This window comes from Dama dama, chromosome 20 (assembly GCF_033118175.1).
Source record: "Dama dama isolate Ldn47 chromosome 20, ASM3311817v1, whole genome shotgun sequence".
Classification (NCBI taxonomy): domain Eukaryota; kingdom Metazoa; phylum Chordata; class Mammalia; order Artiodactyla; family Cervidae; genus Dama; species Dama dama.
In genome coordinates this window covers 90,735,967-90,751,194 of record NC_083700.1, presented here as the reverse complement: position 1 = coordinate 90,751,194, position 15,228 = coordinate 90,735,967, and the positions used below count along the sequence as shown (strand labels likewise).

The following is a 15,228-nucleotide window of genomic DNA, read 5'->3' as shown; positions in this document are numbered from 1 at the left end:
GTCTTCTGGAGTCTCTTTTTGGTGTTTAAAAAAAAAAAAGGTGGGAGTGGGGATAATCAAAGGGACTTTGGAACCTAACAGGATAAATGAGTGCTGTTCCTAGCAAACCCACTCAGGTTCCACTGTGAACCCAGCTAAAGTGCTCTGCCTGGCCCACTGTGGGCCGAAAGGAGTTTAGACATGGGTCCCCAGTAAAATGATCATGACAACTCCATGTGATCAGGGAGAAGTCTGGGGCCTGTGGAGATTCAGAGGAGCCCCTCACCTAAACCGGGGAGTCAGGGAATTCTGACTTAGTCTTCCTGCCACAGAGCAGATGTACTTAGGAAATCCAGGGAAGATGACTGGGACCCAGAAGCAATGACTTCTGCCTCTCCAATAGCTCAGCGTTGCTCCTTGAGTGAGTCCCTTGCCAAGGAACAGAATGAGAAGGAATGGAGCATACTCACTGGACTTCCCAGGCAGTGTAGTGGTAAAAAGTCCACCTGCCGGTGCAGGAGACACAAGAGACGTGGGTTTGACCCCTGAGTCGGTAAGATCCTCTGGAGAAGGACATGGCAACCCACTCCAGTATTCTCGCATGGAAAATTCCATGGACAGAGGAGCCTGACGGGCTATAGCCCATGGGGTCAAGAAGAGTTGGACGTGACTGAGCACAGCATTAATATTACTAGAGAGTACATACGCAGGACCCAGCCATGTTTAATATCATTCAGCTCCTCAGGTGAATGAAAGAGTGAATAATCAAGTGAGTGAGGGAATGAATGGTGAATAGGCTCCACAGCACAGCTTTGGTAAAGTCCCTTAGTCTCTCTGAGTCTCAGTTCCCTTGCAGGGTTATGGTGAGTGTTGAGATGATGGATATGAACTCTCTTCCTAAACTTGAAAGTGCTACAAAGACTTAAAAAATTATAGGTGAGTATTTTTCAATGTAACATAGTGATTAAGAGCAGGGACTTCTGAGCCAAATGCCTGGTTCAAATCCCGTCCCTGCCCTTACTTGCTAAGTAACATTTGCACCTAATCATCTGTACAAGCAGGGATAACAATAATATTTACCTCATAACATTTGGGGGAGGATTAAATCACTTCATCCATGTAATTAGAACAAGGTTGGCAAATGGAAAGCATTGTATTAGCTCCTTTTATTAGGTTTTAAAATACTATTAGTCTGACAGCAAAGGAATCTTAGGGTAGGATGCTACTGCCGCCCCTCTCTCCCAGCTGGTCTCCTTATCTTCATTTTGTCAGTGGCTTTAGGCTTTTCCTTGAGGGTATAAGGCAAGGATGGGAAGACTCAGTAGCCACGGAAAGCAGTTCTTGACATTTTTGACATTGACATGATCTGCTGCTGGATTTGGCAACAGTGAAATGGTCACTCTTACACATCTGTGTGTGGGGCCTGAACCAGCCAAGGACACATAGCAGGTGGGAAGGCTGGGTGAGTCACCCTCAGAAGTGCCCTAGGCTGCAAATCAAGAGACCTCAGTTCTGGTCTTGCTTTATTTGCTGTCTTGTGTGGTATGTGTGTGTGTTATTTTCACCACTCTAAACCCAGCACCTTTGCCCCTTATTGTACATTCCGTGGTGTTTATCCTGTTCAGGTTACCAGAAACAACAGGGAATTATCCACAGCTCCTCCTGTCAAGGAGTCCATATGACGGGTGAGGCGGGCACACAAAAAAAGCAATGGACCTACTGTGACCCTTCATGCAGCTTGAGGGAGGAATAAGCGATGTCTGAGCTGAATCATCAGAGATGAGTCAGTTTCCAGGTAAGACAGAATCATTAGAAATTATGGCCAGAGTACAATCTGTTCAAAAACAGTAGGAAAAAGCCTAGCACAGCCTAAGAATTGCAAGTCATTTGTTGTGGAGAGAGCTTAGGGGGTGTGTGTGCACGCGTCTGTGGCAGGAATGGGTGACGGGGTGTAGTCACTGATGGACTTTGTGACCTTCCACAGGACAGATCCTGCTTGTCTCCTTGGTATCCACATCAGGAAAATCCTCAGAGATTTTTCCTCAGAGCGCCTTCTGGCAGGTTAAAGGAAGAATCCTATAAGGACCTTACTTTTAGACTGCTCTTGGTCTGTTGGGGGGGGCGGATCTGTAAATTCTAAAAATTCAAATGGTCATCAGTGGCCTAAGCGGTGGTCCTCAAACTTCAGCCAGCGTCAGAATCAGCTGGAGAGCTAGTTTGAAACACAGATCCTTGCCCCCCCTTTCCCCACCCCCCTCTGCCCTCAGAATGTCTGATTGGGTAGGTCTGGAATAAGTCCTCAGAATTTGCATTCCTAATGAGTTCCAGGCAGCACTGATGCTGCTGGTCTGGGACCACCCTTTGAGAATGACTGGCCAGGAAGAACAAAGAGAATTCAGAGCTGGGAAGGCTAGAAGGAGACCTCACACTGAGCAGGGCCCCAAGGCCTAGTGGAATCTCCCCAGCAGAGCCTGTGTGGATGGGGTGGGGATAGGTGGAAAACAGATTTGTATGCTGCCTTTGCTGACCTACACATCCCAGGCCCCCCACCCCCACCCCCGGAAAGCTCCTCCCCATTGCCCTTGTTCGGCATCTCTCATTTGAATTCAATCAGCCCCCAGAGCTAGCTCACACTGGTGTTGGCCTGCCTCAGTCCTGGGTTGGAAACAAACTGCCCAACAAGAGCAGCAGGAACCCCCTCCCTCAGGGCAGCCAAAGAGGAAGGAAGCAGGGTGGGCTGACGCACAGACAGAAATAGTCTGAGGTCACCGCTGCTCTCAAGCACACATCGACCCGCTGGCAATTATTTCTCGTAAATTGCCTTCCTGGTTATGTTCAGAACATGTGTGTGTGCCTGCCTGAGAACAAACACTCACAGGGCACGGGGTGGGGGTGGCTTGCTGGGGAGGGGCCTCCTGATGGAGTGGAGCCCAAGTCTGAATCTTTGACCAAGAATTAGGAGCTACTGAATCTTACAACGTGGAAATATTAGAACCTTCCACTCGGTTTTATAGCACTCCTGCCAGGTGGTTTTCCAGCCTCCCCTCAAACATGTACATTTGTTTGTTCCTTCAGCATTGTTGACAATGATTCTCTGCCAGAATCTGGGCTAAAGGAAGTCCCAGTTTCCATCCTCAAGGAGTTCATGGCTATGGTATCTACAGGAGATCCCTAACCCAGCCAAGGGCTTCAGGGAAGGCTTCTTGGAGGAAGTGATGTGTAAATTAAGTCTTGAAGGAAAGGGAGTTGGTGGTACAAGATGGGGAACAGCATTCAAGGCAGAGGGAACTGAAACGCAGGGCTAAGAGAGAGCAAATAATGATTTCAAGGAAACAATCAGTAGTTGAGTTTGGTGGACACACAATGTGAGAGATGGTAAGGGATGAAGCTAAAGGGGTATATGGGCCAAGTCCTGATGCCTTTGCCACATCAACGGGCTTGGGTTTCATCCTGTGGGCAAGGGGGAGCCTTGGGAAAGAATTTAAAGCATTGGAAGAAACTTGGTACCTTATGTGATAGCTTGTGACACTGAAGTGAAATTTGCCACCCAGGAGCTCTGCTTTTGGGACCTAGTCAATAACTGCCCCTTTGATTCCTGAAATGTCAGAAATCTGACAGACAGTGCTGGTTCTTTTGCCCATAAGAAATGGCTCAAACCTTGGACATCTCTCCTCTTGTCAGGAGGAGGTCATTTCACTGCCAATTGGGACATTGTTCCTCTTGATCTAGGTCCAGTTAGCCCAGGGGCCAGAGTGCGGGCAAACAAGGCCCAGGCCACAGGTCAGAGCCCAAGGGAAACGTGCCTTGCTCTATCCCAGAGATCTGGGAACACTTGCAAGGGTGTGAATGACTCCCTACATGCCTTCTACATGCCTCATAAGGTCTAGGCTGCCCAGAGTGTATGATCCATGCAGGGAGTGTTGACTGAGGATGTACTGTGGTCCCACCATGTTGACAAGTTCTTAAGGACACATGATGCAGTCCTGCCCTTAGGGATTTACTCACTAGAGATGAAAAGTAGGTTTGACCCATGAGACACCCTAGAGAGCAATAAGATTTTGAAAGCAAATGTCAAGCTGTGGAGTATAGGCCATGAGAGTTGCAGAGATTCTGAAACAGGAGAAAAGAAGTAGTCTGAACACCTTTATGGAGGATATGGGGATTGAATCTGACCCTGGTGGACCATGGCAATATTCAAAGGGTCTCAGTGAGGTAGGGGAAGTGTTCTATAATGTCAACTTTATATTTAAAGAGAGTACCATTTGTGGCTCCAATGCTTTGGACAAGTGGACCATTCACCAGCCCCATCCCCAGCCATAGTCATTCAACAAACTACATTTAATATGTTTGGGGTGACTTGCCCTGAGCTCTAGGAACAAAGAAATCAGTCAGTCATAATTCACATCCCTGGGGAGCTCTTAGGCTATTGGAGGAAGATTGATAGGTTAATACACAATTAGAATATTTTGGAAAGTGCTATGATTTTGTTATTTGGTTGAAAGATGGCTTACCATTAAGATAGGTTATACAAACTTACATGGTGTTACATTAGTGCAATGTAACTTTGACACCCCTCCCATCAAGTAGTGGAATGTATTTTCCCAACCTTTTTTTCTGTGCTGACTTTGCAACCTGCTTTGACAAACAGCAAGTGGCAGAGGTTACACTGTGCTATTTTGAGTCTAGGCCTCAAAAGACCTTGCAGCTTCCTCTCTCACCCTCTTGGAATGCAGCGTTACCATATAAGGAAGCCTGGGCTGGTAGAACATATGTGAGCTCTCCACTGAGGCCCTCGGGCCAACCAGCACCCAGCTGAACTACCAGTTAACTGTAGCTACTGAATGATCCCAGGTGAGATCAGCAGAAGAACCACCAGCTAAGCACAGCCCAAAGCCAATTCATAGACTTATTAGCAAATATTAATAAATGGTTATTATTTTAAGCCATATGTCTTGGTGCAGTTTGTTATACAAGGATAGATAATTGATATAGTTCTTTTCACACATTTCATTACAGTTGTGAATATACCTGTCTTCTCCATTATTTGGTGAGCTCCTCCTTAGAGTTAAAAAAAGGTCTTTGTGTTATCTTCTGTTTGCTACTCTAGACCCCCTCTCTTCCTTTCTTGACCTTGATCCATATCTTAACAGGAGGATTTGTATGTTTTACCTTAAGGTGCTACTGTGCCCTTGGATTCTAGTAGGGTTTGGCCAACTAAAGTCCCAGCAGAGTATAAATTCCCCTAGCTTCCTCCCTGAGGTTACATCATGGATTGGCTGTATCTCTATACCAAGAACATAGCTCCTGTCAGACTGCCCTTACCACAGCTCTCTTTGACTCCAACTTCTTGCAATTGCTCCCTCCTTGCTCCTTTAAGCCTAAGGGTAGTAACTAGTGCCTCAACATTACTTGCCCTGCAGTATTCCCCTATTCCTCTTCCCTGCATTACATAATCCCTTTATTAAAACCTTTCTCAAAGTATCCAATTTGAGAAATGCCATGTTTCCTCTCAACATCCTGATGGATAGTGTATTATTAATCTACCCCAGCTGCCACCTAGCTCATGGTTCAGTTCAGTTCAGTCACTCAGTTGTGTCTGACTCTGCGCAACCCCATGAATCGCTGCACACCAGGCCTTCCTGTCCATCACCAATTCCCAGAGTTTACTCAAACCCATGTCCATCGAGTCGGTGATGCCATCCGACCATCTCATCCTCTGTCGTCCCCTTCTCCTCCTGCCCCCAATCCCTCCCAGCATCAGGGTCTTTTCCAATGAGTCAACTCTACACATTAGGTGGCCAAAGTATTGGAGTTTCAGCTTCAGCATCAGTCCTTCCAATGAACACCCAGGACTGATCTCCTTTAGGATGGACTGGTGGGATCTCCTTGCAGTCCAAGGGACTCTCAAGAGTCTTCTCCAACACCACAGTTCAAACGCATCAATTTTTTGGCACTCGGCTTTCTTCACAGTCCAACTCTCACATCCATACATGACCACTGGAAAAACCATAGCCTTGACTAGACGGACCTTTGTTGGCAAAGTAATGTCTCTGCTTTTTAATATGCTGTCTAGGTTGGTCATAACTTTCCTTCCAAGGAGTAAACGTCTTTTAATTTCATGGCTGCAATCACCATCTGCAGTGATTTTGGAGCCCCCAAAATAAAGTCAGCTACTGTTTCCACTGTTTCCCCATCTATTTGCCATGAAGTGATGGGACTGGATGCCATGATCTTAGTTTTCTTAGCTTTAAGCCAACTTTTTCACTCTCCTCTTTCACTGTCATCAAGAGGCTTTTTAGTTCCTCTTCACTTTCTGCCATATATGCTCAATAAATGTCATTTGATCAAGAAATGAGATTCCAAGGGATCTGCTGTTATAGTTATACTTTGGTCAAAAATACCTGGGTCTGCATCTTGGCTCTGTGGCTTCCTAACTGTGAGCTCGGGCAAACTTCTTCACTCCTCTGAGCCTCATATGCTAAATAACAAATACCAACACTGCAGGATTATTGCTTTGATTATAGATAAAGTTTGTAAAATCTTTCGATCACAGTAAATGATAAATATGACTTTGGTGGGGAGGTAAGAGGGATTTCATAACCATTTCTCATTTGATTCTTACTACACCACTATGAAGATCACTATCCCCATATATTTTTGGGTTTTTTAAGCAAAGTAAGACCAGGAAGAAAAACAACCTGCCCAAGCCTACACGTTGAGTCAGAATTTGAATCCAAGTCTTGGACTCCCAGTGCAGTGCTGTTTTTGCCCTACAGGTGGGGAAGAGGCAAGCCCTCCTTCTGTCCTATAAGCCAGTTGGGAAAGAAAACAAAAAACAAAGTGGGCACTCCTAGGAGAAGCCAGCAGGGGCCATCTGTCCCAGCCTTTTCTTCCACAGAAGTTTTTGAGCTTTTCCAAGAAAAGATCTTGGCCTGGCTGCCTTCCTCATTGTCTAGCGGGATCCTTGAGAATGAAATCTGCCCTTCCGGAGCCTGGGGATTGGGAGAAATCACAGTTGGCCAGGAAGCCCCAGGACATGAATGCAGGGCATTTTGTAGGGCAGTTCAAGGTACCAGACATCCTCTCCTTCACCTGCACCTGCTTGGGCAGCCGTTTCTCGCACTCAGGGCTTCCTCGGCCAGCAAGGCTTCAGCCCTCAGTGAGTGAGCCTTCTCTGAACTAACCTGGCACTTAGTAGGTGCTCTTTAAACCTGTTGGAACAAAAGAATGACTGTGTCTCTTGACACAAACATTCATTCCACAAATACCAGATGTCCCCTCGGTGCCTCGCCATATGTTGGGGTGGGGGACCCAGAGACAAATCAGCTCATGCCTCACAGATTGCATGATCCTCATCTTAGTATTCACCATCTCTATTGTGTTTGCTAATAGTTTGATCACTCTCAAGGCGCAAAGGGTCCTTGGAAACCTACTCTTTCAGTTGTCTCATTGTACAGACGGGGAGACCAACGTTCAGAGAAACAGCATTCTGGTACAAACCAGAGCGCGGATCAGAGGTCTGGAATGCCTGCCCTGCCAGTGACTTGCTGAAGACTCTCGACCTCTCTGTGGACCTGTTCTCCGTGTCTGTAACACGAGGCAAAAAGCAGAGTGCACTCGGCGCAGAGGCCTGTCGGAGTGCAGAGCTCCGTCTCCGAGAAGGCCTTTCTCCTGGGAGAAGGGAGCTTTCTTTGTGAAACCTTCAATTTCAAACCCTGCCGCAGCCGGTTCCCAAGCCCCGCCTCCTCTCCAGGCGGCCGCGCGTTACCATGGAGACCGTAAGCCCCTCTCAGCTCCCTGCTGTTCCTCGCCCCTCCCCCATTCACCTCGTCTTTAAGCAGTTTTTTTTTTCTGTGGCTGCAGCTCTCCCCCTGGGCTGATAAACTCCCGAACTTTCCCAAGACAGGAATTATTATCCCATTTGTAACTGGGGAAAACTGAGACCCAGAGAAGAGCAGGGATTTGCCCCACGTTACCAGCAGCATCATAAACAAAGACTTCCTCCACGAGAGACACCCCTTCCTCACCACAACCACACCTCCGTATGGCCTGCGATTCTATTCAGGGAGGTTTATTTTCTCTTTTTTCTTCTTTCTTCATTGTTGGTAGTTTAACTTTTTTTTTTTTTTGGTAGTTTAACTTTTTATTCTAAGACTGGAACGTGTTCTGACTAAATCTAGAGCGACTTGAAGTTCAGTCTTTACATTAGTGACTTTAAATCTATTCTTGGATATGTTGTTGAAGTCCTTTGTTCACTGAAAATAGTGCTGGATGATAAAACCTGCCAAAAAGCTATCGCAGAATGTACCAGCCCTGATTATGCTGATGCAACAAGGATAATCACATTTTCGAGCACTGCAGTTTGCCAGAAGGCATTAAGAAAAATGGTACATGAACGTGCAAAATTTACCCAACAAACTTCCAAAAATTTGGACACATTATACCAAGTAGTTAAAAGTGTTTTTACAACTCTTGAAGACAAGGGTATCAAAACTTTGGCATATGAAAAATAGAATTTATTCTGCAAAGCTGAGTTCCAGTCCCAACTGGCTCATTTTGAACTACACATTATTTAACCTAAAGGTAGAATACCACCCACTCCAGTGTGATGGAGAGATGTAAAAGGACTTTGGAAGGTATGACATGTGCAGCAGATATCATTTATTGTTATTAAAAGAAGGTTGGAGAAGGATAGTGTAAATTTTTCCCAAGGGTCTCCAATTGTCAAATGATTAGTTTCCAAAATTTTCTATAACTACCATATGTGATGCTAAAGTCTATGATTCTGGAATCCTGATCCTGATTCTAATCCCAGAACTCTGTGAGTTTCACTTTCTCTGATTCCATACAAGCATGAAGTTTAGGTCTTAGACCAGGGCAGGATGGAGACCCAGGTCAGCCTTCTGGGCTTACCCCTGAAGCCTTAGCCTAGTTCCCATCAGACCTGTCTTCAGTTCATCAGCCTTCCCCCAGCCAGTTTTTGTTGAGGCTCATTGCCTGTATTATCCATATTCAACACAAATATTCTCCCATTAGATTCAATTAAACCATTTCACCAACACTGCAGGAATCAAAGCCTCCCTTGATTATTTGGCCCAGCAGAGGAGGCCCCAATTTAGGGTAAGTCCACCTCCCAACTCCTCACCCGATACCCTAAACACCCTAATTCCCTCACACCCCAGATCAGCATAGTGGCTTAAGGAGTATTCCTTTCTGTAGGTTTGGGTACATGATGTTCGCTCTCTGCTGGCTTCACAGGCAGCCACTGACTCAGCCCAGGTGGCTAATGTACCAGGTACTCACATATTCACATGGGGCTGCTCATAGCCTGCAGCAGCATATGTACATGTGACCTCACGTGTGTGGACATCACCAGAACACCAGTCCTGGGGTACAGGCCACTACTGTTTATAGGGTTACCTTGAGGTGTCACCTTCTTCTCTATCTAAAGAGAGGATTTTGGTCCTGTGGGCCTCGTGGGGGGTATTCTAAGGCTTTTGAACCAGTGTATCAACAATAAACTGTTCAACAATAATGTGTGATGGAAAGTGATATATAAATACACTGTACTACTAAGGTGTTCATGGTCAGTCCCATACCACACTGCGGCCTTGCTGTGTGACCTCAGGCAGGATTCCAAGAGATTGGCTGCTATGCAGACAGATCATCATCACCATCTTCATCATCACCATTACCACCGTCATCGTCATCATAGTGCTTTTAGCTCATAGAAGCCTCACAAAACCTGGGGAGGTAGGTATTACCCCAGTTTGCCAAATGAGAAAACTGAGGTTCAGAGAGGCTTAGTGATTGTTCCGAGCTCACAAAGCAAGTCAGAACATGAATCATGTCTAGATCTCCTGTCTCCAGAGTCTTCTCTGTCACATGGCCTCTATTTCAAAGGAACAGGCTGAAAGTAGAACATTGATTCAACAGAGACACAGAATGTCAGGCCAGGAAGAGGTCTTAGTGATCTTCACATCCTTTTCCTCCCTTCACTGATGGCAAAGCTGAGGCCTGGAGGGAAGAAGTGCCCTTCCGAACCTCACACAGTGCCATCTGTGAGGCCTCATTCAAGAGCCAGAGTTTGAATGCAGTCCCCTTGCCTTCCAGTTTGGTGAACATTCCCCACCCCATCATGGGGCTCATTTTAAAGTTGATGTAACTGAGATGGACAGCAAGCAAATACATGGTCCACCCAGCTATTGGGATGAGGGCCTGGCTAAGATGCGGAGAAAGGGCGTGGCAGTAGGGCTGCTGGAGGTAAGAGGATTTGCACCTTCATCCTGTTCTCTCACAATCAGGAAATGTCTCCAGACATTAAGAGCCAATTACCTCCTCCTGATTGGAAATGATTGCAAGAGACTTAAATTTGTCAGTTATTAGAATAGCTGGGGCAAGAGGTCTGAAGACAGTTCGTTTAGACCTGGACACAGATCAAACTCTTTGGCCCAAAGAACGGGACAGTCTGCAATCATTAGCACCTTGATCTGAGCCCACACCTAGATGCTAGGGAACTTCCATGTGCCTTGGCCCTTGAGAGAGCCTTCCCATCATGCAGATACCCACCAGTTGCATCCTGACTCCAGAGTCAGCTCAAACAGCATTCTTATAGGAAGATTTTTCTGGACTCCCACAGCCCTTATGACTTCCCTGTGTCACATCCCAGACCACGCTGGGTTGTCACTGTCTATGTGCCACTCTCCTCCATTATAGACTGTCAACTCCAGGGTACGATAAGGCTAGTCTTCATAGAGAGGCCTCAGCAAAGTTAGCTAATTGAATAAATGAATGGAGCAAAAGTAGGAGAGAACATCCAAGAACCCACCCTTACCCCAACTCCTCCATTTCCATTCTAAACACCAGGCCAAGGGCAGCAGTCTCTGCCCTAGCTCAACTCCTGGATTTGGCCTTTAGTTCAGGTTCCGCTGGTAATGAAGCCTCAACTGCCCCACAGCTTCCCCTGGCTTCCCCTGCTCATGATCAACTCCAAGGATCCTGAGTTTCCTTTAGACTAACATCCCAAGAAGCTGAACTCCAGCCCTAGGAGTCCCATCTACAGATGGCCCACTGGGCAGCAGCTTAGCCAGGCTACCCTAGAGTAGCCATAAGCTTGGCATGACCTCTCGGCAGGCCCTGAGATAAACACTGGAAAGCACAGAAATGGACAAGGTAGTCTACTGGGGTCCTGAGTCTGCAAGGTGTTTGAGCTATATCTCAAAGAAAAGAAGGCAAAATCAGGAAGAAATAGGCATCTACGTGCAAAATTGACTGAAGCCCATGAGCCAGCCTGGTGCCTATTAGGGCAAGGCTCTAGCTACCAACCCTCACTGACCTCTTGTAGGGCACTGAGTAGGGGATATAGAAGATTTAGAGGCTGAATCAGATAGAAGCCTAACCCTAAGGTACAACTAAGCCAGGAGGATGCCAGGACATCTAGAAGGAGATGTTCTAGGAACCCAAACACATCAATATTCCAGAGATACTAATATTCTAACACACTAATATCCCAGCATACCACATTCTTTTACCCTGCCATTCCATTACGGGGGGCACTCCACCCCACCAGCATTCCTCTTTCTACCATTCTAATGTTCTGCCCCACCAACATTCCTCCATACCACCATTCCAACATTTAAAAATACCATTATGTATTACACTTGAAACTTTCAATCTTCCAACTTTCTTCAAGTAAAAGCATTTGTTTCTTGGTTCATTTATACCAATGACTCCTTTAGAAAATTAAAATCCATGGCTCCTTCTCCCCAGGGGGGGGAGAAAAAAAAGTATGTACACATAAATTTTGCAGATCATTGCAGATTTTCAGTGACTATCGGCAAGGTACATTGACTCTAAGAATTGTTTAATTTTATCCCGTCTTAAAATCTAGAAAAACATTTAAGTAAAACAAGATCATTAAGACAAGATTGAGAAAAACAAAACAGACCAAGTGGAGCCTGGGATGGTGCAAAAAGTGCAGAACTTAGTGACGAATTCAGCTAAATTCGTGTCCCACATATTTAGATGTAAGACTTTCAGGAGCCAAGGCAAAAAGGGAAACCTGTTCACTTACACAGTTCACTGTGTTCATGAGATGAAAACAAACCACTTATTCCTTAGGAGACATACAACTATTCTTGGTATGAAGGTCAGACAAGAATTTCTCCTGAGAGCCTCATAAAGAATGACAGAGTGGACCATGACCTCAATAGGGCTCTCACGCAGCCCAGAGATGTGACCAACTCAGTCCAGTTGCTCAGTTTTACCACTGAAAGTCTTAAGCCCCAGAAATGCTTTAGTCCCAGGCAAACTGAGATGGTTGGTCACTCTATTTGTGAACTACAGTCCAGTCAAAACTTACCTGGGCTAAGGTTCTACAAAGCTGTGTAAAAATTAACTTTGGGAAGCCTTTCGATCCCCTGTTACGTACAGTACAGAACCATTTCTCAACAGCCCAGCCAGTTTGTCCTCTAGCCCTGGAACAGATTTCTGTTTCTTTAGTGAGGTATTTGATGAAGAGATTGGCTTGCTTGGGGCCAAAAGTACTAGAATAACACTCACTGTGGCAAAATGCACACACACCGTGGATTACAAGAGGCATATAGAGACTGGTGGACTTCCCTGGTAGCTCAGAGGGTAAAGCGTCTGCCTACAATGCGGGAGACCTGGGTTCAATCCCTGGGTTGGGAAGATCTCCAGGAGAAGGAAATGGCACCCACTCCAGTATTCTTGCCTGGAAAATCCCACGGACGGAGGAAACTGGTAGGCTGTAGTTCATGGGGTCGCAAAGAGTCAGACATGACTGAGCAACTTTACTTTCACAGAGACTGATATCAACAGAAGGAATAGCATTTACCTCTCCCCTGACACACTCATCTTGAGGCATATGCTGAGTGAGTAAAATATTCAGTAAGTTAATGGGGGTTTTTCTTTCCATGTCTCTTTTTATTCACAGCAAGTAAAGCTGAATTTCTGTAAGTTAAAGGAAAACAGTACCTACTTCACATGGTTTGTGCAAGAGTTAAGAGTTAATATTTACAAAGCACTTAAAACAGTACCTGACACAGAGTGAGTGCTTGCTGTTGTTATTAATATAGATATGGTGGCACTCGAGTCTGTGTCCTACAGCAATCCTAATATAAGTTGATGGCAATTTGGGAAAAAGAAATTCAATGACAGGGATGAGTTTTAGAGCTCCAGCCCTAAGTTGGAAGTTCATAGAGGGATACTCTCTAAGATTCTAAAGGAGCTGAGGATTGCCTGCTTTTAGACAATGCTCCTTGAGCCCTGGTTCTGAATCCAAGATCTTAAGTGTGAATGGCAGTGAACCCTCTTTGGTGAGGGGCATGGCCCTTTTAGTCCATGCTTTGCCTTAGAAGATACCCAAGTATCACCCAGAAAGCAGCAACCCTCCAAGCTCCCCCATGTGTCCAGACTGCACACCCCTGGCTGGCTGGGATCTGTCCAGAGGTCTGTACAATATGAAATGCTATGCAGATGTGAGAGACCAAAATTAGTATACAGTGGTGCTAAGTTTAGAGTCCAGAGGGATAATGAGACTGGAGCCTGGCCTGTGCCCATAGAGGAAAGGAGGGAGCACTTAGGCAATTAATTAAGAAGACACAGAGTGGATTATATTTGATAATTATGTGGAGGTCAATTGGTAAGAAACCCCAAAACAGCTGGGTTCCTGATTCCTCCTCCAGCAAAGCACACATTTCCCAGAGGCTTACTATCTCAGAGATGAAAGAAATAATGATTAATTGATTAATTTAACAAAGAGTAGATGCCTACTCTGGTCTAAGCAGTGGGCTAAACTTCATGAGCTCTGACCTAACTCCGAAGGCGGAAGGTGAAAGTTCCTTGACTGCTGGTCAAATCTTAGCTCTACCACTTACCAACTCTGTGATTGACAATTCACTGACCTTTTCTAAGGCTCAATTTGTTGTTGTTTAGTCCCTTAGTCATGTTTGACTCTGTCGGGACCCCATGGACTGTTGCCCACCAGGCTCCTTTGTCCGTGAGATTTCCCAGGCAGAAATACTGGAGTAGGTTGCCATTTCCTTCTCCAGGCACAGGGATCAAACCCGAGTCTCCTGCATTGCAGGCAGATTCTTTACCACTAGCCACCTGGGAAACCAAGGCTCAATTTTTATTGTTGTTTAGTCACTAAGTTGTGTCCAACTCTTTTGCAACCTTGGACTGTAGCCTGCCAGGCTCCTCTGTCTCAATTTACATACCTACTAAATGGAAATAGAAGAAAATAATAGAATGGGAAAGACTAGAGATCTCTTCAAGAAAATCAGAGATACCAAGGGAACACTTCATGCAAAGATGGGCTCAATAAAGAACAGAAATGGTATGGACCTAACAGAAGCAGAAGATATTAAGAAGAGGTGGCAAGAATACACAGAAGAACTGTACAAAAAAGATCTTCATGACCCAGATAATCACGGTGGTGTGATCACTCACCTAGAGCCAGACATCCTGGAATGTGAAGTTAAGTGGGCCTTAGGAAGCATCACCATGAACAAAGCTAGTGGAGGTGATGGAATTCCAGTTGAGCTATTTCAAATCCTGAAAGATGATGCTGTGAAAGTGTTGCACTCAATATGCCAGCACATTTGGAAAACTCAGCAGTGGCCACAGGACTGGAAAAGGTCAGTTTTCATTCCAATCTCAAAGAAAGGCAATGCCAAAGAATGCTCAAACTACCATACAATTGCACTCATCTCACATGCCAGCAAAGTAATGCTCAAAATTCTCCAAGCCAGGCTTCAGCAATACGTGAACCGTGAACTTCCAGATGTTCAAGCTGGTTTTAGAAAAGGCAGAAGAACCAGAGATCAAATTACCAACATCCGCTGGATCATTGAAAAAGCAAGAGAGTTTCAGGAAAACATCTATTTCTGCTTTATTGACTATGCCAAAGCCTTTGATTGTGTGGATCACAACAAACTGTGGAAAATTCTGAAAGAGATGGGAATACCAGACCACCTGACCTGCCTCTTGAGAAATCTGTATACAGGTCAGGAAGCAACAGTTAGAACTGGACATGGAACAACAGACTGGTTCCAAATAGGAAAAGGAGTATGTCAAGGCTGTATATTGTCACCCTGCTTATTTAACTGATATGCAGAGTACATCATGAGAAACGCTGGGCTGGAAGAAGCACAAGTTGGAATCAAGATTGCCAGGAGAAATATCAATAACCTCAGATACGCAGATGACACCACCCTTATGGCAGAA

At 45.5% G+C, this 15,228-nt stretch overlaps 1 protein-coding gene across 1 annotated transcript; it reads left to right on the top strand.

The window, feature by feature from the left end:
• Window positions 1-14,250: 14,250 nt before the first annotated feature.
• LOC133041720 (uncharacterized) lies at window positions 14,251-14,931 on the top strand (the record flags this gene model as incomplete). Its single annotated transcript, XM_061122702.1, has 1 exon — window positions 14,251-14,931. A coding segment is annotated over exon 1 (681 nt), but the record flags the coding sequence as incomplete, so codon positions are not given.
• Window positions 14,932-15,228: the final 297 nt, after the last annotated feature.